This window comes from Patiria miniata, unplaced genomic scaffold, assembly GCF_015706575.1.
Source record: "Patiria miniata isolate m_02_andy unplaced genomic scaffold, ASM1570657v1 HiC_scaffold_3, whole genome shotgun sequence".
Lineage (NCBI taxonomy): Eukaryota > Metazoa > Echinodermata > Asteroidea > Valvatida > Asterinidae > Patiria > Patiria miniata.
In genome coordinates, this window is record NW_024037069.1 from 44,376,035 (window position 1) to 44,400,411 (window position 24,377).

Consider the following 24,377-nt stretch of genomic DNA (forward strand, 5'->3'; position numbering starts at 1 on the left):
AAGCAGATACCCCTGTTCCATAAATTTCATGTCTAAAGTGAGACATTTTTCCTGTACCTTTTATCTCTGAACTGTGTAAATAGCCGCTCAAGTATCATTAAGTTGACCTCAAATTTATCGAATGACCCAAATGCAAACAACAAACTTGGGCAAGTTCCAGTTTTCTGTAGTCCCATTGTGTTATGTATGTACCATAAACTGGGACAATGCAACAATGAATTATCTTTTTTAAATCCTTTTTTGATGATCGTTGGATAACCTGTCTACAAAACAAACCTCTTCCACGCGCTTAATGTATAAGGAGAGCGCTTCTATTCAAGTGTATACGAATAAGTCTCAAAATACTGTTTGTCTCCAATTTTAATAACAATTTTGTTCACACTGAAAAACGGTGCGAAGGCTCAACATTAGAAAACGGTGGACAATTCAATTAATTTTAACTTTTGTAATGATACCCCGTTACTTAGATTCACTAATATGACTTTCACAAAGATTCCCACCTGTTTGTCCGAACATTGGAGGAGCAGGCGGTGGGGTGGGTAGGCCGGGTGCGGGTGGAGCAGGTGCGGCAGGGATGGACGAGGATTTGTCGGCGAGCGGTAGATGGAGAGCTGGATCCTTTGGAGTCTTTGATGAAACGGCAGAGGTTTGACCACCGCCTGCAAAACAACCATTCAAGAAATGATGCTGAGTCAGTATTCATATCATGTGTCTCTTGAATTAGAAAATTAAGTGTAGCGTTTGAGGAAAAAAACTGACTGGAACAGGATTCGGAACAGCGTTCACGCGGTGCTCTACCAACTGAGCTATCCGGTCCACTGTTTACGGTTGTACATTTTGTCATTCTCCTCAGGGGATGGAGCGACACTAGTCAGAAGACACATACACAAGATAAATTAAAAATTTCGAAGCTGAAGATGATCATCTTGAGATCATCCTCCAACGAACTTTTAGCTCCATTGGAATTTAGGTCCTGTCTTTGCCTGTTAAAGAAAGCTATCTCTATGCCCACTCCTTCACTAAAATAAACACTATTAAGATCAGTCCTTGGGATTTACTAAAATGTCTGTATTCCTGATACAAATGTCGTTATTCTTTTATATGTCTAATTTAATTTGATTGCTGATATTTTATTGTTAATGATATATATGTCTTTTGTTTTGTTTTAATCAAAACTCTTTTACTGTTTAATTATTTCTTATTTAAAATGAAGCAGGGCCCTTATGGAAAGCAGTTTTTTAACTGATAAGGCCACCCTGTATAAATAAGACAGCAAATAAATTTAAAACAACGATACTCGGATAATTGGAATAGTAGCACAAAAACTGGATACAATTTTAAATTGCGCGTATTATTCTACGCAAATTCAAACAAATACGAGAGACTCAAAGATTATAGTAGTTGACACCAAGGGCGGATCCAGGGGGGGCCAAAGGGGGCCATGCCCCCCCCCCCCAAAACGAAACCAATTTTTTTTTTTTTATTGTGACATCGCAATAAAGGCAGGCAATGAGTACACCACCATCTTTTCCTCAAAAAAACATTGGTTAAAGTGGTCAGAAATTGCCTCAGATCGCACCACAGAGCATCTAGAATCCAAAAAAATTTCGGGGCCCTTAAGCGGGCCCCGAACCCCACGCCGTAATTGTTTGACCCACCTTTTTGGGGGACCAAAATTTTTTGGGGCCCCTCCCAAAATTGTGTTCTGGATCCGCCCTTGGTTGACACTATATCGGTTCTATATCCGTCGGTTCAATATAATCGGCCTTGTGGTGACTTGTTCTGTCATAGCTAAGTACCAGTAATCAAAATTCACCTGTTGTCGTCTTGACTTTGGTCTCTGTGGTCCCTCCCGTTCTCTTCGCTGCAGGAGACCGGAGCCCTCCGTTCAGTTCAGTCGTTGATGACACCGGCGTCACGCTCCCCGTACTAGGAGCCTCGGAGGAATCTTGGCTGCTTAGGGACGGTTCCGACTGCTCCAAGTCTAAGGGCTTCATGAGGAGCTGGTAAGATTTGAGTTGAGTCTCTAGGTCTTGCCCTGTCTGTTGTCGGTAGACTTTCTGTTGATGGAGTCAAAGTAGGCATTCAAATTTATCATTAGTTTGGCGGTTAAGTCATTGTCAAATGATTTAGTACTTCCTCAGAACAATAACCCCGGAATGTTGAAATGAAACCATTTGAACTTCCGCTATTCAACCGAATCACATCAGCTTTGTTCCTGCCACCTTTCAAAATCTAACAATTATTCAAAAGGAAAAATTCTTCAAAAAAAAAAAATTCAACTGCTAGAACAAAGAGTTTTTCTAAATCTCTAATTACAAACAAACATTTAGTTCAAATAATTAGGGTTGACGCTTTCGCCAATTTTAACCTGCATGAAGCGGTTGCTTTTGTATCGATTTAATAGAAACAGATCATAAATGTTTCAAAGTTTTGCAACAAACTTGAATGGCGGAACCACTAAAAGATATAAATAAGAAAACAGTCTTGCAAAAATTTAACAAACATCTGAGTTTTACAACTTAAAAAAATATCGTCTCCGATTCTAGGTTATGTTGATGTCTTCATCTCACCCTAATGTGTTCCAGCGTGTCTTGAAGTTCCACTACTCTCTCACGATATTCCTGTGACTTCCCGTCCACCTGAAATTTAAAAAATGACATATGAATAAACAAAGATTCGATACAGACCTATGTACAAGACTAGACGAATAAAAATGTATCTAGCTTTTGCATTCTGAACCAATTTGTACATTAACTGCAGATACAATCAAATGTTCTACCGCAGGATATCAATTGATGCTCTTACCTCTTGTAATTTTTGTTGCAGTTCAGTCTTGCTGCCTGCGAATTCCTGAAAAAAGTTCCATCAAATGAAGAATGAAAAGAAACATTTTCATTGCTTAATGAGTAGTAGTAATTGAATATGTATCGAAAAACATCATTCCTTCAAAAATTATTCGAAAAAATTAACAAAAATATTTAAAACGCTAAAAAGTATATTATGATTGGCATACCCTGATCTTTTCCTGCTGCAGGTCGACCTATAAAAGAAAAAAATAGGAAAAGTATTAATATGTTATACTGAGCTTTAGTATCTGGTAGTCTGTAGTTGCACGGATGCAATCCAGCAAGATAAAATTCACGAAATGGTGTTTTGGAGAATTCACTGGAGTACATTTCTAAAGCTACTCACATTTGTAATAATGTCCATGCAGTAACAAGGGCATTTTCATATTAAAGGAAGTGTTGTAGTGCTTTTAATTGAGAGGTATTGAGCAACAATGATCAAAGCCAAGTTAATTAAGTCATTCATGTAGTTAAAAATGATAACGTCGGTCAACATTTGACAGAGACTTGACTGACTTGGTAACAGCTTCACCTACCTCCTGTCTGAGCAGGTCATTTCGCTCTTGTATTTCCGCCAGGTTGTCTTGGAGACCCTGTATGCTAATGAAGTGATCATGCCACTGATCCAGCTCAGCTTTGATTGTTGGAGGGAGGTTGCCATGGAATGACTTAAAAAGAAAAAAAATAATAATAAAATATTAAAACATTACCAAAAACTATTTGCAGAGTATTTCGAAAGGTCGGGTGGTCACCAAAACTATGTTATCGACAGAAAACATCAATTAATGCTTTGAGATACGAATAATAATATTATTGCGCAGAAATCGTTTACAAAAAATCGACTTTTAATATTCCCTTAAAAATGGTCAGAGAAACGATATCACGACTCATATAAGTTCTTTGCTAATACACGTATCAAATATTTTGCTTCAGTTAGGCTATACTCGGCGCGAAAGCGAACACGATTTTGTGACGTAATGGGGAGTATTCGCGCTGCGAATTCGTGAGAGTTCAACATATTTCAACTCGGGCGAATTTCGCAGCGAATGTTTCATGACGTCAAATTCGCATTCGCATGAAGTATGAAACGGCCTTTATACATGCAACCAGGTTTTGGAGTATTTCTGATGCATTATTTTGGCAACTCGTGGAGTTGTTACCTTTTCCAGTTCGATGGCATCGAACTCAGCTAGTTCCAACTCATACTGCAGGTAAACTCGCCGGTTGAGATTTCGGGTGGTGTTCAGTAGCGTGTTGATGAACTTCAGACATACCACCTGGAAAGAGAACAGCCAGTTGTTAAACTCTCTGACATTCGTGTGCCAAATAAACCACTCTCTGAGTCAACAAAAGTATAGCACACATCAAAGACGGCAGCATAGACGAAAAACATTGTCACATTTATGTGTACCAAATGGTACATCGTACCTATTAGTTTAAGCTGTGCGTTCCAGATATGTTGCAAGATTAAGGCAACGGGTGAAGCATTACGTATTTAAGTCAGACTCCGGTGTCATAAAAGACAACTCAGATTGATTTAGGTATCCATAGTCCTTTGACTTACCACAAGATCCGTGCGTGACCTCTCCACAGCCAACATCTGTGACAATGCGTGGAATCGAACCTTCTCCTTTATCTTGACTCGCAGGAAGTTGAAGACGTTGAGTACTCTGTCGTGGCCGTCTCTCGCCTCGCAGGCATAAGTTAAAATCTAATGAGAACAGGGAGACATAACGGGGAAAAGATGCTTACAAAACTGACGAACGGTCATTTAACTTGGATGCAAATTTGCTTTCACACTTTGTGACGTCATTGTGAGGTCATGGGTTTATTGAAAGTAAAATGATGAAATTCATTCGAATGAAGACAGCGTACTATATAATAAAGCTTCCCATAATTTGCTGTCATTTCTGGTTTCTAAGTGGTTAAATTTTACTGTCAAATATTGAGCTTTTTGTACCATGTGTTAGAGTGAAGCTTTTGTGGTGACGAATGGAAGTGACCAGCTCAATACGATTGCAGTTAATGTTGTGGTCTTATCAAAATGAATTTTAAACATGTACAAAGTTGATTAAAATTTAAAAATTTTCTTCTTATGGTGAGCATATATAATTGTGGGGCACTGATTATACATTTTTAAATCCGTGATTTATAATTTTTGAATTTTTAATTAATTTTTGAGATTTTAATATTTTGTTATGAATCTTTTATTGGGGTTAAAAAAAATCTGGTAAGAGGTTGAGAGCCGTTTATAGTAGATTAAATACCTTGAAGGCATTGATCCTCGATGCTAACGATCTGCTGATGATACAGAACGATATTGTCTCTAAAATGTCTGCACCCGTGGTGATAACTTGTCTTCCTCTCTGTATAAAGAGAAATAGAAAAAGAAATTTGCCATTAACAGTTTAAATCCAATATTAGATTGCAACATTCGAACATCAACCTGATGATAAGAATCATAATGTCACTAATAAAAAAATTGCCGAAGCTATAAGGAAGAGGCAAAATGTGTTACAAAGTCAATACGTTACCTCATTGGATGCTAGGCATTTCAGACAGAAGAGTGCATCAGACTCATCAACCTGTCAATGCAAAGAAAACAATCAATTTATCAACAAAAAGGGTTCCCTTTGTATCTTCACGATCTATCGTTGACAACTTAAAAAAATAGCAATACAAAGTATTCCAGCGATTCAATAGATTATGCTTGTAGGTCTTTAATTAAAATATGCTGGGTTTCTTTTCACAACTATAGGCACATCTCCTTTGCTGGTTTGCGATTGTTCAAAATCGTTTCAGCTGGCCACCATTGATAAAGGGTGAGTAACAAGAAACCCAAATGGCAAGACTAATTCTTAAATGAAGTTCTTCATGTAGTACATTCAAAATCTATATGAAATCCCAATAATTAGCTTTCTTTTACTACAGGAATCACTCAAATCACTCATGTACCTTTCAAGCTGAAGAAAGAACATACACTTTTTTGTGATGACAGAACTTCAAAAAAAGTGTTTGTGTGAAATCCCGTAACTTGAACAGTTAAAGTGAGTTGAATGATTCTTGTGTTACATAGAGCCTATTAATTGGGCTTTCATATCGTAGATTTCGAAAGTGCTACATGCAAAACTTCATAAAAAAAATGGTCCTGCTAATTGGGTTTCCTTTTTTTTTTTACTCACCCTGTATTTAAAAAAGGTGAAATATTGACAGCAATTCCCATTTTTTAAACAATATCCGCCATGTTGTTTCAACTGAGTAGATGCAAGACTTTCGTGTGATTCTCGGTATCATAATTTTCTTTGGCACTTTTATGACTGACGAACCTGCTCTCTCTTGACAGTATCGAAGTACTTCTGTTTCTTCTGAAGTGTTGCCTGTTTCTCAGCCGACGTGGTGTTGGCTATTCGTTGTTTCTCAATCAGCAGGTTCTGCGTGTCGCGCACGAAGCGGCAGAGTACCTCAGGACCATTCAGTTGATCCGAAACGAACTCTTTTATGAATCTAAATTGGGATTAGAAGGGGGACTCATTACGTCTTTCAGTGAACAAATAAACGAAATGGCTCATGACTGTCTTTGTAGAAGGGCACAATTGTCATTCTAAATACAGATACAAAGCCACAATTACTTGAATTTTGCAATGACAAAGGGCAAAGGAAACCCTGTTAAATTTGTATACTGAGAATTTTTTCAGCCACATTATTCGAAACCTCATAATAAATAATTTGATTTATTTGTAAATAACAAATGAAAAATATAGGTAAAGATTAACGAAACTGAAGAGAGATATTCTTAAGTGGGAAACGTTAAACAAGATATTACATTCTTTGTATTGAAACTGATGCTACGCTTAATGCTTCGGTCCCCAAAATTCAAGGCAACTTCCACACACACACAAAGTTTGTCAAGTTCTATCCGCTGATTACAAACAACACTGCGCCTATACCAGGAAATATTTTCAAAGAAATCGCATAGGATTTGGACAGAATGGTTTGTGCCTCAATGGAAAACGCTGTCGTGACAGTAGTTGATAGCCAGAGCAGTAGCCAGCGAACAGGAATGTTATTGTATTGATATATAAATATCTACATGGACAAAGTATTCTTTGAATAAAGCACTCTGGTGGCACGCTTCAGAGTCAGCCGAATGTGATCAACAAACACACAAGCCTGTTCACCCCTACTGACTTTAGGTTTGCGAGACAACAAAAGTTACTGCAATATCATTCAGCAATAACACATTTTATCACGTACGTTTTGTGTCACCTTTGCTCGCGTTATTATGGTCTAGGCGATTGTGTAGCTACAGGCCCCTCTTTCGTTTTAGTTCTTAGAGTAAGTTTATCATTCCAAAAGTTCTCTGCAACCTTACACAGACTTCTTTCAATTCAAATGAACAACGTTTGTTGTATGGAACTAGAAAAGCATCTTAAATAAAATGCGATTTCTTACGCATTATTCAGTTGATGCCCTGCCAGTCAATGTTGTTTTGTGTATTCCCGGTGCATCGCCATATTATATTGTAAGGTTTTGTCATCTTCATCGTGGTTTCCATCGTGGTTTCCGACATTCTTGATGGCTTTAAACATCGTTAACTTGTTGGGCGAGTCCAACATCCTTAAGAGGATTTTCGTTCTTAAGGGACGGTGACCGGAATTACTCAATGACCTATAGGCCTATACAATGTACCTATCTTTACTAATGGTATCATGACACCACGACAATTTGTATTGTATACTATTGTATATAATAGCAATAAACCAAATCAAACAAATCACTATCATTACCAGAATGGTTCCCATCTTCTCGTTACAATCATACACATAAACACAATCCCCAGATCATCTCAAACCCGACTTGTTTAATGTTTGGTTACGGTGTTCGTCTCATGTGTCGTGGTAAGTGGGTTCGAACCCTTACGGGGAACACGGTGTTTGTGTTCTTGGGCAAGACACTTTACTACAATTGCCTCTCTCCACCCATGAGTACAAATGGATACCTGTAAAGGTAGAGACCAGAATCCGCTGATCTCAAACTGCTGCAAAATGACCTCATGATCAGGGGTAATATTGTGAAGGGCTTTGAGACCTTTGGTATACAGCACTTTTATAAGCACCACATTATTATTAAATATTTTTTATAAACATTCAGTTTTGTACAATGGCTTGCGAGAAAAGTTCCTTTCTCGGTTGGGACTCGAACCCACAATATCTTGCTTACTAGAGCAGTGGTCTTACCACTCGACCATCGAACTGGATGAACTGTATCTGATATAGGATGAAATATCTCCCCACGCATATCCCATTCTACGTAGTTCCAACATCCTCGTCACTAAACTCACAATCATCACAACAATCACAATCAACATCACCACCTATCACTCCGTCAGATGATGACTAATTTGCTTTACTCACTCTGCATTATACGTCTGCAGATCCTCCTTAAGATCCTCCAGTATTGTCCTCGTAGGCAGCAGATCCTTGATCAGTTTCTTGGGAACCTTCTTGAGACTGTGGACGTTGGGGTTCATGTGAGCTCGAAGCTGGTCGATGTAGTATTTAGGATCATGGAGGGAGGGCATGGAGGGCTGGAACATTAAGGGGGAAACGAAAATGTTGATTTGGGAAATGCAAACTCATTGCAAACCAAATTGCTTGAGTTTTAAAATCAAGTACTTTGAATCTTTTCAACTTCGGGGTTGCCAGACAAAATAACCAACGATTACCGAAATACCGACATAACAATTAAAGGAAAGTAACGTTATTTGAAGGCTTGTAAGCATTTCAAAGAAAACGATTTCATTAAGTTTTGGAATCAGTCTTAATTGCGCTCATTTCTTCCATTTCTTAATTCATTTCCGTCATTAATTTCAATTCCGTTTTGAATTACTTTAAGCACGTAGAAACATTGGTAAAAACATGGAAAAGCACCCAGCAATTTAACGAAAACATTCTTTCTCAAGGTGAAGATGGGGCTGGTACCAAATACCCTGTAAAATTAAGCCGCCTGAAATGCTATCTTTCGGAAGAAAACAATAATTAAAGATGGTTTTAAAAAAGTGTGCCCGAGGGCAATTTGTTTAAAAATGTTTTAACAACGGAATCCAGAAACGAGAACAAAACAAAGTGTGCAATAATTTCTCTGTTTTTTTTCTCCAAAATGTTTAGTAGCCACTGAGCTAAAGCTTGCACATTCGCCCCCGACTTTAGATTTTGAGCAATTTTGTTGCTTCAAAAGGAGAAAAACACATAAAGCAAATGAGTCTTGGTTCCTTTAAATTATCTACAAGACACCCAAGAACGACTTCGCATAATTTGTTTTCCTACATGGTATTTATCGATGATGGATATTATTCAGGAGAAGAGCTCATTTTGTGTACACACTCGCTGAGTTATTTTTGCGTCAGTACTTTCGATGAACCATATGTACATGTACACATCATGCAAGTGGCCCATATGTATCTAGTCTGAAATGAATTGACGGATGATTGCACTTTTTAGTGATAACCACTCTGCTTAACACGCACTAAAGCTTCTTCCCAAGGACAATCTAGTTGAGGCTTGTCCTAAACTTTACCAAGTCGTTCCTCATTAAATGTAACAATGCATGCAGTTGATCCTCGGGCCTTGAACTGAAACAAGGCTATTTTCTGTATCGTCGTATATATTTTGTACTTCATGCAGCAAACATCCACGTGATAGTTTCGTGTCACCGTAAAACGGGCAGAATTTATGATATTAGTAATAAAAAAAACGACATACACATATATTTCCAAGTTATTGTATAGGTGTATAAACAGATATTTGCATTTCTTCCATCAGATCGCTGGGAATCATTTTATCACAATTTTATATTAATATTTTACCCAAAACATTGCAATGACCTTTGAAACAAACGATACAGGACACATTAAAACACACACAAAAATTCATATGTTTTGGTATCAGAGGATGCACACGTATATTTTAGGGACTTTTAAATGCGTCATTTATTTTAGTATTATCTCAACCTACCCTTACTTGTTAGCAGATCCCACATAAATCACTTACACTCAAGTTAGCTAGTGTAATAGCGCACAACATGGAATCTGGTTTTTTTTTTCAGGTTCTCTTTTAAACTGGAAAGAGAAAGGTTGAGCCAGTTTTGGTGACCTGCATTTGGTCTCAGATACTACATCATGCTTATTGGGTGCATTCATCATTTATTTACTTTTTTATCGTTTCCATCTACGTCAAAATGCGACACTTGAATTGCTTTTTTTAAGCGCAAAAACACAAAAATTAATTACCTTTCAAAATTGTGCATGTTTTAGCCTAAGTAGTAGTTGAATATACAGTTACGCATCTCACTGAATACCGCAATAATCTTGTACCAGGAAGTGTAATCACAGACTGGGTTTGTATCAACGAAAGTCGACTGTCATATGAATCTTGCGTATTGAATCGATATGGAGAGCCTGATGTATATATGTTATTATGGTTGGGTTCAATATGCAGTTGGAATCGAAAAGATTACGTTAAATATTTTGGTACAACAATTTCTTGGGAATTAACGGTAAATATATATTTACTCAATATCTGTTACTTATATTCCTGCTATAATTTACAGAAATAACGATTGAACCATTTAATGTGACGTCCATGACGTCACCAAGTTACGTAAAAATATATCTAATTGAAAGCGTTCTCAATTGTAAAGGCAAATGACGCTTTGTTTCGTCTTTTCCAGATTTTGTAACGTGTATTTAAAACTTGAAAAGAACAGTCGGTTCCACATTAACTTAAGTAAGTGCATTACCTAAACCTGCACACGATTCATACTTTTACTTGTGCCTCATCGACAGCATTTATCTACGAAATAGTTTCCCTGGCAACGTTAACCCTCTCAAACAGTTACTGATCAAAATGCAGGGATCATGTACCATGATGTGTGAAAATTAATGATATGTGAATCTAGCTGCACTCATTCTTATAGCCTACATAAATGTACACTCCTTCCACCTATGGTCACAGAACCTCAATGTACAAAATTGTACACTCTCATTCACTACACAGTACATTCTTTGAATGTACATGTACATCGGCAGTATATAACATCAGTTTAACCATTTCGCTGAGATTGAATGTGGAACTTACCTGTTCACAAATCATCCTCCACTTGTCGTCCGGATCCATAGATTCCATTCTCTGTACCTGCTCCGCCTCTAACGGCATGGCGTTCTAAGACGAAAGATAAACATTAAACATTCAGGGGACTGTCAATCCACGGATTACATCTGTATCACGGTTTGTAACATCACACTCGTATTCGCAGAAATCTAATCACATGTCCACAATCCGGGTTTGTCATGTGATATTACTCTTAACTCTTGTTCGATATCCGTACCAGCATAAGTTATTCCACACAGTGAAACTCCTTGACAAGCTAACGACCTCGCGATAAATGTCAAAAATATCATAAAACTCAAAACGGGCATTAAGAATCACCTCGAGTCTGTATTTTTCTCGACAACACAACCATATCCTCGTAGTTCACAACACCGCCATTCATTCGTGAATTGGTATAGTTATGCTAATCGGCCACCAGGGTCGTCTGGCCTTTGTGTTTTTCCAGCCGTCCGTGTCACGACGAACTTGAACAATGGGCCGTAACTCGGAATCGGTACAGCTGGCGGCCGGTCGTCCATTGGGCAAATTGTACATGTGGGTGTGGAACCGCCTGTATTTGTACACGCACCAGAATGCATAAAGCGTGGAGGTGTTTCCTTTCATCGATTGTTGTCAATAAAACCCAGGGAAAAAATGTGTTCGTTGGTGCAAAAAGTGGTGGAAAAACACTGAAAGTTTGGCAAAATCCTTGAAAAGGCAACAAGGGATTGTGATGAAAAGACTCCCACGGCTTCGCATTGTTGGCTTTCTATGCCTGTGTCAAAAACACGTGGGTTAAAAAAACTCGGACGGTGATACGTGTGTGTATTGTTATTGGTAGATTTATGATTAATAATATGCTTTATGTACGAGTACAAGCAGGAGTTCAAGCAGGTGAACACGCATGCGCACTCGAGCTGGTATCGCAATCTGGGGATGACGTTTGAGCAGTTACGCCTTTAACAAGGTTTTCAGAGGTCAGTTCAAGAATGAAATTAGGTTTGAGGACAGTGATTGGAACAGTGATGGAATTGAATATTGTATGCAATTCAATTATTCCACTTGTTAACAAGTCAACGAAATCCATGCATTTTCCCAACATCACAAGTGACGTCATCTCAGTTCTTTGATACGAGAATCCCCATCACGAGGCTCTTTTCTCTCCACCTTTCCCACTTAAAGATGAAGAATAATATGTATCTTTAAGTTTCAAATTGTTAAATGAAAAAAGGACCAACTTTAAACACGATTATCTCGAATGTGATATACTAAATTCGCCTCTTCGTGAAAACGGTGATGAATATATCCCCCGCACACCCAAAAGACACAATAATAATAATAATTTTAAAAAATAGCTAAAAGAAGTTTAAACATTAAAAACAAATTAATTATAAACAAATATATCAATCATTCATATCAAGCCCTAACATTGTTTTCCTTTTTCTGGTGAAACGCGTTCTACCTCTTATGCAACTGATCGTACCCGTGCTCCTGTGAAGTTTCTTTTATCTTTGAAGGATTTACTTATTGATTTATTATGTACAAATGCCAGGACTAAAAGTCCAAAGACATTGCCTCCATTCAATGCATGTACAGTGGGAATTACATGGGAATATATCACGGGCTAAATTTGGAACGTCTTATTTATAGTTTGATTAAAAGTCCCCTTCTTCTAGCGTAAGCCCCGCCCGTTTTTCAACCCCCGTTATATGTGAATGTCTATACAAACCAATCTGAAAAGAGACAAATCAAACTTACCAGGAGAATTCGAAACTTTCTCTCAATGATACGCTTGGATGGTTTCAGTTCTGTAAACAACAAAATTGAAAGCAAAACCTTTTTGTAATTATGCAAATATTTATCTTTATTCACAGAAGACTTGGTATTTTCTTTGGTTCATTAATTTCTTCAAATAATTCAACGAAAAATCAACATTTCTGTTATATTTAAGGTTATAATTTTAAGTGAAGCTACACGCACGTAACTATGTGTGTAATACAGCGCAGATGAAGGGGAAAATACAGAACACAACTATTATTTGTCACTGAAATTGTGGACGGTTAGAAACTTAAAAAGAATGCTTGAAGGAAAACAGAAGACGCCTAGACATACAAGATCAGCTTGCATTTGATGTGATCTAATTGTTATTTGTATACTAAGGTATTTGCACTCCTTGCACTCAAATAAAGATATAAAAACAAAACTTCCATCACATCCAGAAGTGGATGTGATTTTTCAAACTCTGTACTAAAGTGGCACTCCGCTCTTCAAAGCACAACAAATTACAGCGGGTTAATATTAACCAATCGCTTTCTATACAACCTCGACGTTCTCTTGATAAACCGATGATTTGTGGACTGAATTTGACAACAAACGCAGAGTTTTGAGCAACATAATATTAGAAGCTGTACGCAGACCAGCCGGACCCTATATTAGCATGACTTTGAAAATGCAAGAAAGGCATTTAAACTCGAGGGCTGTTAAATATGCATAAACAAAAAAAGTCAAGTTACAAACCTAAGCGAGTTTCAAGTTGAGCACCAGTATTTATATTCCTGGACACGATTTCAATTACCCTTTTATTCAAAACAGTTGCAAGCGCAACACAGGTATTCATGCAAAAGTGCGAGCTATGGTTTCCAAGGAATACGAAGGTGAAATCCAATAATCACCACTGAAGATGGAATGTCATTCTCTAGTGGTTTCCGCAGGCAAATTTGCCGAAATTACCCAAATACGATTTGAAAGGCTTCCAACATAATCGAATGATTAGGGTATCGTTTTAACCACTACACTTGCAAGCTGTCATCAGAAAATTAGATTTTATAACTTCAGCAAGCTACAATTTAGTTGGACATTTTAATGGCATATTGGAACCCACCGTCCGTTATGCAGTATAACACAATAAAATCCTTTCATTTCAAGAATCACAGAGAACAGAATGTGTTTTTTATTCTTTTTTGGTTGGGGACATTTATCATACTCTGTAGCTTACAGTATTTCACCTGCGGTAGTTTTCGTAAATAGTACTTGTTGAACACAAAAAATGGAAGAATGGAGCGCATCGAATGAGACTGCTAAATACACAGTTTCGTCTGTAGCAAAGAGTTACATGTACACACATGTATAATACTTAGCAAATCGGATTAGTAGCTGCAGTAGGTGTGACGTTAAGCAAGGATTAGCGAACTCACTATTTCCAACAGTGTGACGTGAACATAAAAGCTCAGAAAGGGAACCAACTGTACCTGCCCACCTCCCCCCCCCCGATAGTTTCACACCAGCCATCTCCCATTCACAAAGCCCTCTTACTTACTATTTTGCCTTGTGCTGGATGACCCTACGAATCTATCTCCCCGACTCATCTCATCTGACCAATACTGTCCCCCTCCTGGATCGGGTGCCATGACGTCATCATATTCTCCTTCAACCCCATACGATCTGCCACTACTGGATCCATCTTCTCGTTCTTGTCTTGTGGACGGATTCCTGTCATGGTCGTAGGTTCCAACGTTACTGTAGGTTGACTCAGAGCTTGGACTTGGTACGGAATCGTAGCTATGACTTGCCGACATTGCTGCCGTCTCTCCCTGCGTCTGTGCCCCTCCGGTCGGTACAGATCCCCGCTCCACGCTCAAACTCAAACCGGACGATGAGCCTCCCAGCTTGGTCTTCGACAATTTGCCCGATTTCTTCACTTTTGCCATACTGGATATGACATACCACAAAATTCAGTTTGACAATAATTCCACACACTAGACTTCCCTTACTTCACTTTCTAAACGAAACCTGCGCTGGTTCTTTATTTAATGCAAAAGCAACTTCGATACACTGACAACACTATCCAATATGTCGGTCTGTATTTCCGGCTTCTTACTTATACGTCATCCGCTTGCAACGCTGCCGCTAGGGTTAATCCGCGCTCTGCGAGTCACCTCGAGTAGAAATAAGCTCCCACAACAAGGAAGCAAATGACATCAGAACATTTGAAAGGATAAATCTCTCCTACCGAATTTCTTTTCAAATAAATTTACGACGTCATGTTGTACCGCCCTCTTACTTCTCAGAAATCCAGCCGCTGAAATGTACTTCGTGTGATACGCACCAACAGCGAGTACATGGATGGTTATGAACCGAGCAGACAGCAATGCTTCTTGGCGTATACACGATGGCTTGAGATAAGATGCTAATAAACATCCCCGCGGAGACAACTACTCAAAGAGACTGCTCCTTGATGTCCGATGATGCATCAATCAGGCAGGGAGCAGAAGACGATTTTTTTTCAGGGGACGAGATCACATCTTAAAGTGTCGTAATTTGCCGTGACTCCGACGAGCAATATCCCCTAAAGTTGATGCTATGCGCTGGATCTGGCTCCCGGTTCGCATGGGGCAGTTGGACCGCACATATGCTTAAACGATAGATATAACAATGAGGCGTAGGACAAATAATTCTCACATACATCAACAAAATATAAATTACTCTCGTAGTTGCTGCCAATTGTTGTTTACTGAAACCAATGATGTACAAGTCGAGGATTATGTCTGTGGTTATCCGTGATGAGATTCACCTTGACAAACACCGAAATTATATCCCGAACAGATGAATTAGAATCTCAGAAAAACACGAAGTCGATCGCAGAATCCCATAGGTACGGTAGGTAGTGCAACTAGCTCCAGAAAACATAAGCAACTAACGATGAATCGCTCTGTTGTACGTGCGGAGTGTGTACCGAAACAGCAGCTCTAAAACACCAACGGAGCGCTGCATCAAAGGCGTGCCGTCAGAGTGGCCAAAGTCCACCGTATTATCTGATAGCATTCTCTGGTTGTCAGACAGGTAGTTTGTAGTAACTGGGACCGTTGCATGGCAGTAGGGTTTACCCAAGGAAGGGTGTGGTTATGGCTGGTACATTTACTCGTCAAGTGCTCCTGGTTTTATTGGCGCCGTCGATCATTGCGAGCCTAGGCAACAGGTGTTATCTTACCGATTGACTGACCCATTTTTCGGGCCTATCAGGACAAACTATCATCCCACTGGAATATTCCTATAATACCATCGTTGCCTGGACGGAAGTTGTTTGAAGCAGTCTTCCCAACTTTTGAAGTGTCATTTCTTCCATTGCACAAGTTTAGGCACGTGCACTTTTAATCCAAAGAAGTGACCAAATCTTTAACAGGAATTGAACTAATCACCTAGTACCTGTGACCGTCATGTCTGTCGATTACCGATATGCAATGCAGCCACCCTATAGCATTCTGTCTCATTTATATTCCTTCCAAAGTGTATAGTGAGTATCGATACCTAAAAACCACCTATACTGCAATGGATGAAAAGATGTAGCAAAAGTAGTTCAGTTTGCTGAAAGTCGGCATCACGTGACCACAAAGCAAATTTTGTAAACAAAATGTACTCCGGCCTTGTCCATGGATGCATAATACGAATTTACTGCGTACGAGGTTAAAAATGATGTAGACAATACACAAAACCATGGATGTACCCGGTTATTTTTTTACTCCCAAAGTCAGCCTGCCGTAGCGTAAACAAAAACAACATTTGGCTCAATATTTATCTTAACGAGGCCAAATTAACATCAGTGAGTCCCCGCATCATTTAAATATCAAAGTACGGACGTTGCTCAGCCAGATAGCATTATCTTTTAGTTAAACACAGACATGGTCTGCAGTTTTCATAACTAGGTCAGCATGAGTCATATCAGTGCGGTTTAGCGGTTAGTTTATCGTTCACATCATTCGCAATAAGTCTATTATTTTGCCAAATACTATATGGACCATGCGTTTAAAACCCTAACCTCTGGGCCCTCTTGGCTACTAACCATCCGCAATCCTGCAAAATCCTCCAATTGCTACCATGTAAATATTGAATTCAACCTCAATCCTCCAAAATCATCCATTATTTCTTAAATTCTTGAGTAGAGGAGTGACCATTGTCACAATTCTTCAAAATCAATGTTAAATCAACTCAAATCCCCAGCAATCAATATTAATGGGTTGAGGCACTACCGACGACATTCAGTTGCAGTGCGGATGATATCGAGCATAATGCAGGGCTCAATTATACATGACGGAACATAAACAATACATGGTACAGCCTATACGAACTCGAATGCATCCTCTAAATCACCCGACATTTTTTGTGCCATTCAGCCTCAAAACTCCTCCTCCCAAATCCTCCAAAACCTCCAGGAGGACTTTGGAGGATTGAAGAGGGTTGGGGTTGAGGAAGTTTTCAAACTCCAAATATTGTCAAGCTTGTTTTAATTCAGTATCAATAAAATACAAAAGAGAGTTTGGTGGGTTGACCGATGACTTTTGGAAGAGATTCTCACCCGAAGAAGATCACCTTAAAACGAATGATATTACTGGAAACGTAGCATTTCTGAAAAACAGGGCCCTCCACAATAAGGCTAAATAGCGCCACTTTCGGACCCAATAGACCTAAGACATAATGACGTCACGCATTGTTTACATGTGCGCTTTCCTCTGGGACCCAGGTGGAGACGCCAGCCGATCGTCCCACTTGGCTCCCATAGGACAGCGCACAGGTAAACAAAGCGTGACGTCATTATGTCTCAGGTCTACTACATACGAAATGCTCAGATTTGGGAAGCCCCGAGGTCCTGGCCAGAGATGCAGTGCCATATGTCTTCAATCCCCCAATTCCTTGGCTAAAATAAAATAACTTGAATGTATAACAGTAATTATTCATGATTTGTGGCCTATTTACTTGATACCTGCAGGTTATCCCCAATCGATGCGCAAATCGTCCCACAATACAATGCGGCATATCGATACTTTCAATGTTAACTTCCGCGTTCTATCAGTGAAATAGTCTATAACCGCTCATTTTATGGTTGCCCTTTGCCCCATAATAATATGCAAATTAACACCACCCAATGTATTATTACAAACTCAGACAAACGTAAGATAACACATCAGTAGATAATGGGCTGCCATTGTGCGACAAGTGCATTATCTCAATTTATCCCATCAGTATGGTAAATCGGGGTATTAGTTATTAAAACAACAGTCATGTAAAACTTGAAAACACAGAACTAAACTGTTTCCGTTGTTGATAATTCGTCAAGAACAGGAAGGTATTAATGCTGTTCACCACACACGCAGTGGTTTTGTTTTTGCACTGTTAAATTTATAAAACCAAAAATTTCTGTTTCGTATAATTTATTTTCTACTTTATTGATATAACATAATTAGGAAATTGATATCAATAATCAGAAATGTTCAAGCAAAATGAAATGTTTTCTTTTTTATATTGGTTTTAGTACCACCTGCCAAATGTATCAGCTCAGACAAGCAATATCGTCTGTCAGCTACAATAGAAGGCTGCAATATCTGCCCCAAGTCTTTTCCGATGTCTTAGACATATGAAAGCTTTTCGAAAAAAGACGTCTGCAATCAGGCACGTTTCCTAAACATCTCAAAGACATCTTAGGACGGCAATGTATCGATTTTACTTCATCTTATCCACGCCAACGGACACTTTCTTCCGCTCCGTCAGTTTACCAAAGACCTTGGCATTTGCTTTTGAATTCAGTCTTCATGCGAGGTTAAGGAAAGACAGAACGAGCCCGAGGGAAAGAAATTAAACAAACAAGCCGTCAATAAGACCAGGACATTCTCGCAGGCACAGAGATGAAACATCAATTGTACACTGCAAGAAAAGACTGCCTTTTTTAAAGCCAATATCTTAAGTTTAATTTAATAAAACTTCTTCTTTTATTTCTGAAGATCGAATTTGCAAAGACGATGCAATACGGTATTACCTTGGTTTATCACAACGCCATGAGAAATGTTAGGTATTTTGGTCTCAGAGGAATAGACGTGAAAATTTGAAAAGTGAGGGGGGGGGGGGGTTGACACCACATTACACTAGGGAGCGCTCTTCAGGATGTGGATGTATATCAATATGTATACTCGCGCTTACATGAAAACGGCGCATGTTAGCGCCTTGGTACTTTGTTTATCCACTTATCAGTGCTATTGAATACATTGTTATTGTTGGGACGTTCGAAAAATACCTCGAAATCCACATTTGTTTCTCATCACGAAAAAGTATGGGGTGGGATGATGCAACAGCCCACCCCCACCCCCTGGTCGACAAGTTATACAACCCCCATCCCCCGGGATTTACGCCCTGCTATTCCTTGTACCTATCTGACTGACTGACTGGCTGACTGACTGTCACTTGTGAATTAGACCTTGGCCCTATATTTGACTCCGATCGATAACTACCTACACACCCAGACAGCAAACCGGTAATCGTCATGGTTAAAAAACAATTGACGTTGAAGTTTTACACTGCTGGATCAGCCAAAATAATTTCCCAGCAACAACCCATCAAAACCCTGACCCTGACACTATAGTATCGGTTGATCGACCAAGTAGTTTCATGCATAATTTATGCATGAACAAAGCTGAAAAGCCTTCAAATCTCTCAGTATGGACTAAACAAAACAGTCAACGTTAGGGGCAACATGCAAAAAGAACAAAGTAATCCTTTTGTTAAGTTTAAAAATAGCAAAATTTGATTACCTAGCCGTACTGCGATCACTTTATTGAATTATATGAATCTTGGTCCCGTGATGAATTGTTTGCAGAATGTTTGATTTAGTGCAGTCGAGTCGACATGCTAAAAATTGCTTTCTATGGAACACGCACAGACTGTCGGACCTTTGACGGGCACGCTTGATATAATCATAAATTATTCAAATTTGTTTCATCTCCTTGTGCCGCATACGTTTATTATCGTTGGTCTCCGAATTGAAAGCAGATGTGCAACATTAAAAAAATAACATGTTCCACCCACCTTAGCCGTTACACAGTAAATTATAAAGGTGAATTTACTGTTGGGAAGAGTGTTCACACTATAAGCGAAGTGTAATACATGTACATGTATATGCATATACACAGGAGAAATTACGAATAAAACCACATTAAGATTTCTTTCAAAAGCCTGTAAGTGCAGCACACTACCCGTAAGCTATTCTTATACTATTGATTTATCACATTCTCTGTAAGCACTGTAAGCAGACATTTATGCTGTCTTAATGTTGCAATTTGAATTGCATAGGCCCTAGAGAGAATTGTAATATCTAACTCAGTAATTAAATTTTACATGGTCACTTGATAGTTATAATCATATTACGATATACGAATACAACATGCCATAATGGAGTTATGAACGCTGCACGAGCACGTAAGCATATAGGCCCTACTTGACATTTTCCCTGCTTCAACACTGAATAATTGACAACACATCCCGGGTTCTTGTACGTACCCTTGAGGCAATCTTCACCTTTCCCGTGCATTTGAAATCCTCCTCACACTTCAGTCTATATATTCCCATTAGTATCTCAAAATGGAGATTTCCAGCTGTAAAAATTACATCCCATATACACCGGACGACAATACATCATATTGACTTGTTCTGTACGATATGAATTGACTCGCATATAGCACACACTGACACAGGTGTTTTACTTTAATTTGCGCATGCGCTTTATTCAGAAAAAAAAAAATATATGTAACGTCAACAAGGCACCGATTTGCAAGTTAATTGATTTTTTTCTGCTGGCAGTTGATGAAAAAATTCTATGTGGCAACTCCGCGTAGACTAGTAAACAGGCGCGATGTAGATCGAGATCTTGAACATTTCAAATGCACTGGTTCACATACGGGACTGGGCGTCGCCAGGATTTTTTCCAGGGGGGGCCAAAGCTAATTTTTCCCAAAAATTCCTTAACATTTTCCTTATATTCTCAATTTATCATTTTTTTCAGAGCGTGAGCAGGGGAGCATTTGCCCTACCCCCCCCCCCATCAAATTAACAGCAATATGGCTTTTTTTTCAGGGGGGACAAGTGCCCCCTCCCCCCCCCCCCGCGACGCCAATGCCTACGGAGTGGGTGGGTTGTGGTCTAAACCGCCGCCACCTGGGGCCGGAAATAGGACAACCATGCAGAAACATATAGCACGTACTTGCTAACTACCCCCCCCCCTCTATCCCCCACCCCCCCCCACCCCCCACCCCCACCCCACCCCCACCCCAACCCCACCCCAAACCGGCTAACACCTTCGCTTGAGTCAAACCTGGTTCAAAACTATGGATCTGCCCCTGAAATTACTTCACCTTCAAAAAAGTTCACTTGCCAGGTGCTGCACCGTTTGACATTACAGACGGTTCCTTATGTTGCTACAACATTGGCAGGTATAACTCTAGAAAAGCACATTAATAATTAGGCGACTGCAATTCAAGCTTACTTGAAAACTTCGAGTACGTCAAATTTGCCGCTAAACGAAGCAAATAACAGTCACAAGATGAAATATAATGTTATTGGATTTTCTAATTTACTAGTAAGGAACAATGATGTAATATAAAGATACCCTTAAAATAGACTCATTTGTGGTGGTTGGTTTCAATTTACATATTAAAATTTAAATCAATTAAACCGAGAACACATTGTCTTCATCCAACACTACGAAGACTAATGTTACCCCAAAACCCTCATTTTATTTGTGTCTCATGATTTCACAATGTGTGTTGTCGAATAAAATTAATACAACCAATTTCACGAAGAAAAGGTTTTAAAAAAGAAATCAAAATAGCCAATGACGATTTTCAGCATGCGCCTATAATAACAATCATCACCAATGCGCTGCCAGCGTTATTAGACTGGCGCCTTGGTCACTAACCACTTTTTAACACACACGGAGAAGCCAGGTCCCAGTCCCAGATGCAGAGCTCAAAACAGCAGTCCATCTGCCTGAGGTGATGGTTGGTTTGACGCACGAAGCGCATACATGAATAACCAGGCACTCATAATACATTTTATTTCTATGAAACCTGTACGTTTGTGCATGCAAATTTGATATCCTGAAAACTTGCCAAGCCTTTATGTTTACGAGGTATATTTCCCAAAGGTTCTAGATCTGAACACAGTATCCCAAGAATAGGGCTTGTTAATAATGGAAACTGTACTTCTCAAGAAACCTAAATCGAAGTTGGAGTTTTGAGGCTCTCTCAAACAGAAAGAAAATGAGATATTGATTTATTGTTGCTGCGGACTACAAGATGTAATTGATATAAAAAGCGCGCGGTGGCACTAATTTCAATAAAATCAAATTAGCCTAATTGTCCTAATGCATAGCACATATAAACAATACATGATCAAATTGTTTATATTGTGTGTAAATTATGGTACACTTTACCTTGTAATTTATTTGGATAATATATTATGTTTGTTGAAAGTGTGAAATTTTCTTTGCTACCCAATGAAAGAAGGCATGGAAAATCACAATGGGATTTCTTTATGCGGCAACACGTTGGTCCTCTGCTTGACACGCAGACAGATACACGTACGTTTTGATGACACAACATTTCGTGGAAAAAGTTGAATGTATATGCTCTACCTAATTAAAATGTAATTATATACCGTTAATGCAACAGAAATATCGCAATGCAATCGTGAGTCGTGCGTTCTCACGGGCGAAAAAACTGACCGAAATTATACGAAATACAAATCACTAATATGACATCGTTTGCATGTGCTCTGCATGTGTCTCACTAATTATCACACAATGTTCATGTACAAAGGCTGAAATGGACCCCAGCATGGAAATAACGAACAGCTGCGTCCGTGCATTGATGAAATCCGGGACAAAGAATCTATTTATATCATTGATCATGATAATTGGCTGCTTGATGTCATTTTGGTTTAAACAATTCCTGGCAATACAAACTGCCCTCTACCGGCCAATTTGAGAAATTCCGCCCAAAATGATGGGCTGGCAGCTAGGTCGTTGATTTAATCCAAGAGTTAATGTGCTTTGAGAATTTACACATACGGAAGGCTTCTTGGCAACATTTTGTTTTACTGAATTTCAAAATCAAAATTTATAAACAGTAAGTTCTTTTTGCTTTTAGTTCTTGAACAGACACAAATGGACCACAAATGGTGGCCTTATGAACATTTCCCGTCGTTTTGACATATTTGGGCTCGAAAGATAACATATTCAAACACACGTTTTCAACATCAAAGTTGGGCGAATTCAATCAAGAAAATAATCTTCAGATCTAATCTTTACTTCGACAACATCAATCACGTTTTAATTTCCCCCTTGTCACATTCTCGTATGAAAAGGAAATCAGCTCTTCAATCACGCGTGGCAACCTATTCTAATCTTTCACTCATCACACTGAGCTCTAATTCATCTTGACTGCTCAGACAAATTAGACATGCCAGATACGTATACACTAGGCCTATCGCAGTAAGCTGTTTTAATAGGGAAACGCTCCTGCTACTTTGAGGATATGTCCATAAGGCCGGGCAAAACAATGTGTGTTTATACGGTTCCATGAATTATGTGGAAAAATTATTTTTTTTATAACTTTTCGGTGTTTGTCTATCTGTCTTTTTTTCTACTTACTTTACGGTACCTTTAATGGTGTATTGATTAATCATGATTAACCTGTTAAATTTTTCAATTAACCAATGACTCAAGAAACTTATGGTACTTACAGATTTTTCTTATTTTCAACATTGTTGACGCATGGGGCAATAGAGGTTTGAGGTTGGGCATTTGACCCAATAAAATCCAGGTAGGTCAAGTACGCAAACATAACACGTACATCCATACAAGACTTGTGTATTAGCCTGCAATTGGGGACCCCCTATTGTCCCTCTTTTGTTTGTACTCTTAACTTTTTAGGAAGACCTCCCAAACGCTTTGTACACATCGTCAAATTGGGGCCTTTGGGAATAGGGGACCAGTATTGTCCTCTATAGTGTGAAACACCGTGAGTGTGCACTTCGCATTGATGCAGCGAACTGAGCGAAGAGAATCGATAATACACGTCTTAACTAAACTTAACTAGTCAAACAATAAGGAATTTACGCCCAGTGATACAGAGTAACATAATGCACGTGTCAATATGATGTGTAGTCCAACAAAAGTTGGACTCTCAATACTGTGTACTATGGGAGTTCCAAAACTTAAGTGCAGTATAAGAAAGAGACTGACACATGAAAAAACAACCAGTCAAAAACACATTACTATACTGCATCAATCCACTGCGTCAAAACAAACATCTGGCACCTCGTCTCTATTTCTACACATTCTCCCCACAGTCACGATGTCATGCCACCAGACTACTTAAGGGTCAATCTTTTCAAAAAGTTAGACATTTACCAGTTCTAGTCTTAATTGGGCTTCATATTGAAATAACCTGGCTTCATTCTCAGATGCAGAATGATAAAGAAAAGCCTTTAATAAAAATTGGACTGAGACCTCAAACTTGGCTGGTGAAATACTGAGGACCTTGTCTTTGCCTAATTTCGTCAG

At 38.9% G+C, this 24,377-nt stretch overlaps 1 protein-coding gene across 5 annotated transcripts in view; it reads right to left on the bottom strand.

Annotated features, from left to right (window-relative positions):
* Nucleotides 1–24,377, bottom strand: part of LOC119737361 (formin-like protein 3) — a 33,477-nt gene that overhangs the window by 8,035 nt on the left and 1,065 nt on the right. Inside the window, exons 1-15 of one of the 5 annotated variants that reach the window (XM_038211661.1) lie at nt 20,315–20,453; nt 12,755–12,804; nt 10,985–11,068; nt 8,264–8,436; nt 6,176–6,353; nt 5,384–5,434; nt 5,117–5,215; nt 4,414–4,560; nt 4,010–4,126; nt 3,386–3,517; nt 3,017–3,043; nt 2,809–2,853; nt 2,574–2,642; nt 1,817–2,060; nt 501–659 (exon numbers count right to left, since the gene is read on the bottom strand). In XM_038211661.1, coding sequence (XP_038067589.1) covers nt 501–659; nt 1,817–2,060; nt 2,574–2,642; nt 2,809–2,853; nt 3,017–3,043; nt 3,386–3,517; nt 4,010–4,126; nt 4,414–4,560; nt 5,117–5,215; nt 5,384–5,434; nt 6,176–6,353; nt 8,264–8,436; nt 10,985–11,068; nt 12,755–12,804; nt 20,315–20,345 — 1,606 coding nt within the window. In that variant the 5' untranslated portion in view covers nt 20,346–20,453. The other 4 variants (XM_038211660.1, XM_038211664.1, XM_038211665.1 and 1 more) reach the window with 4 other exon arrangements.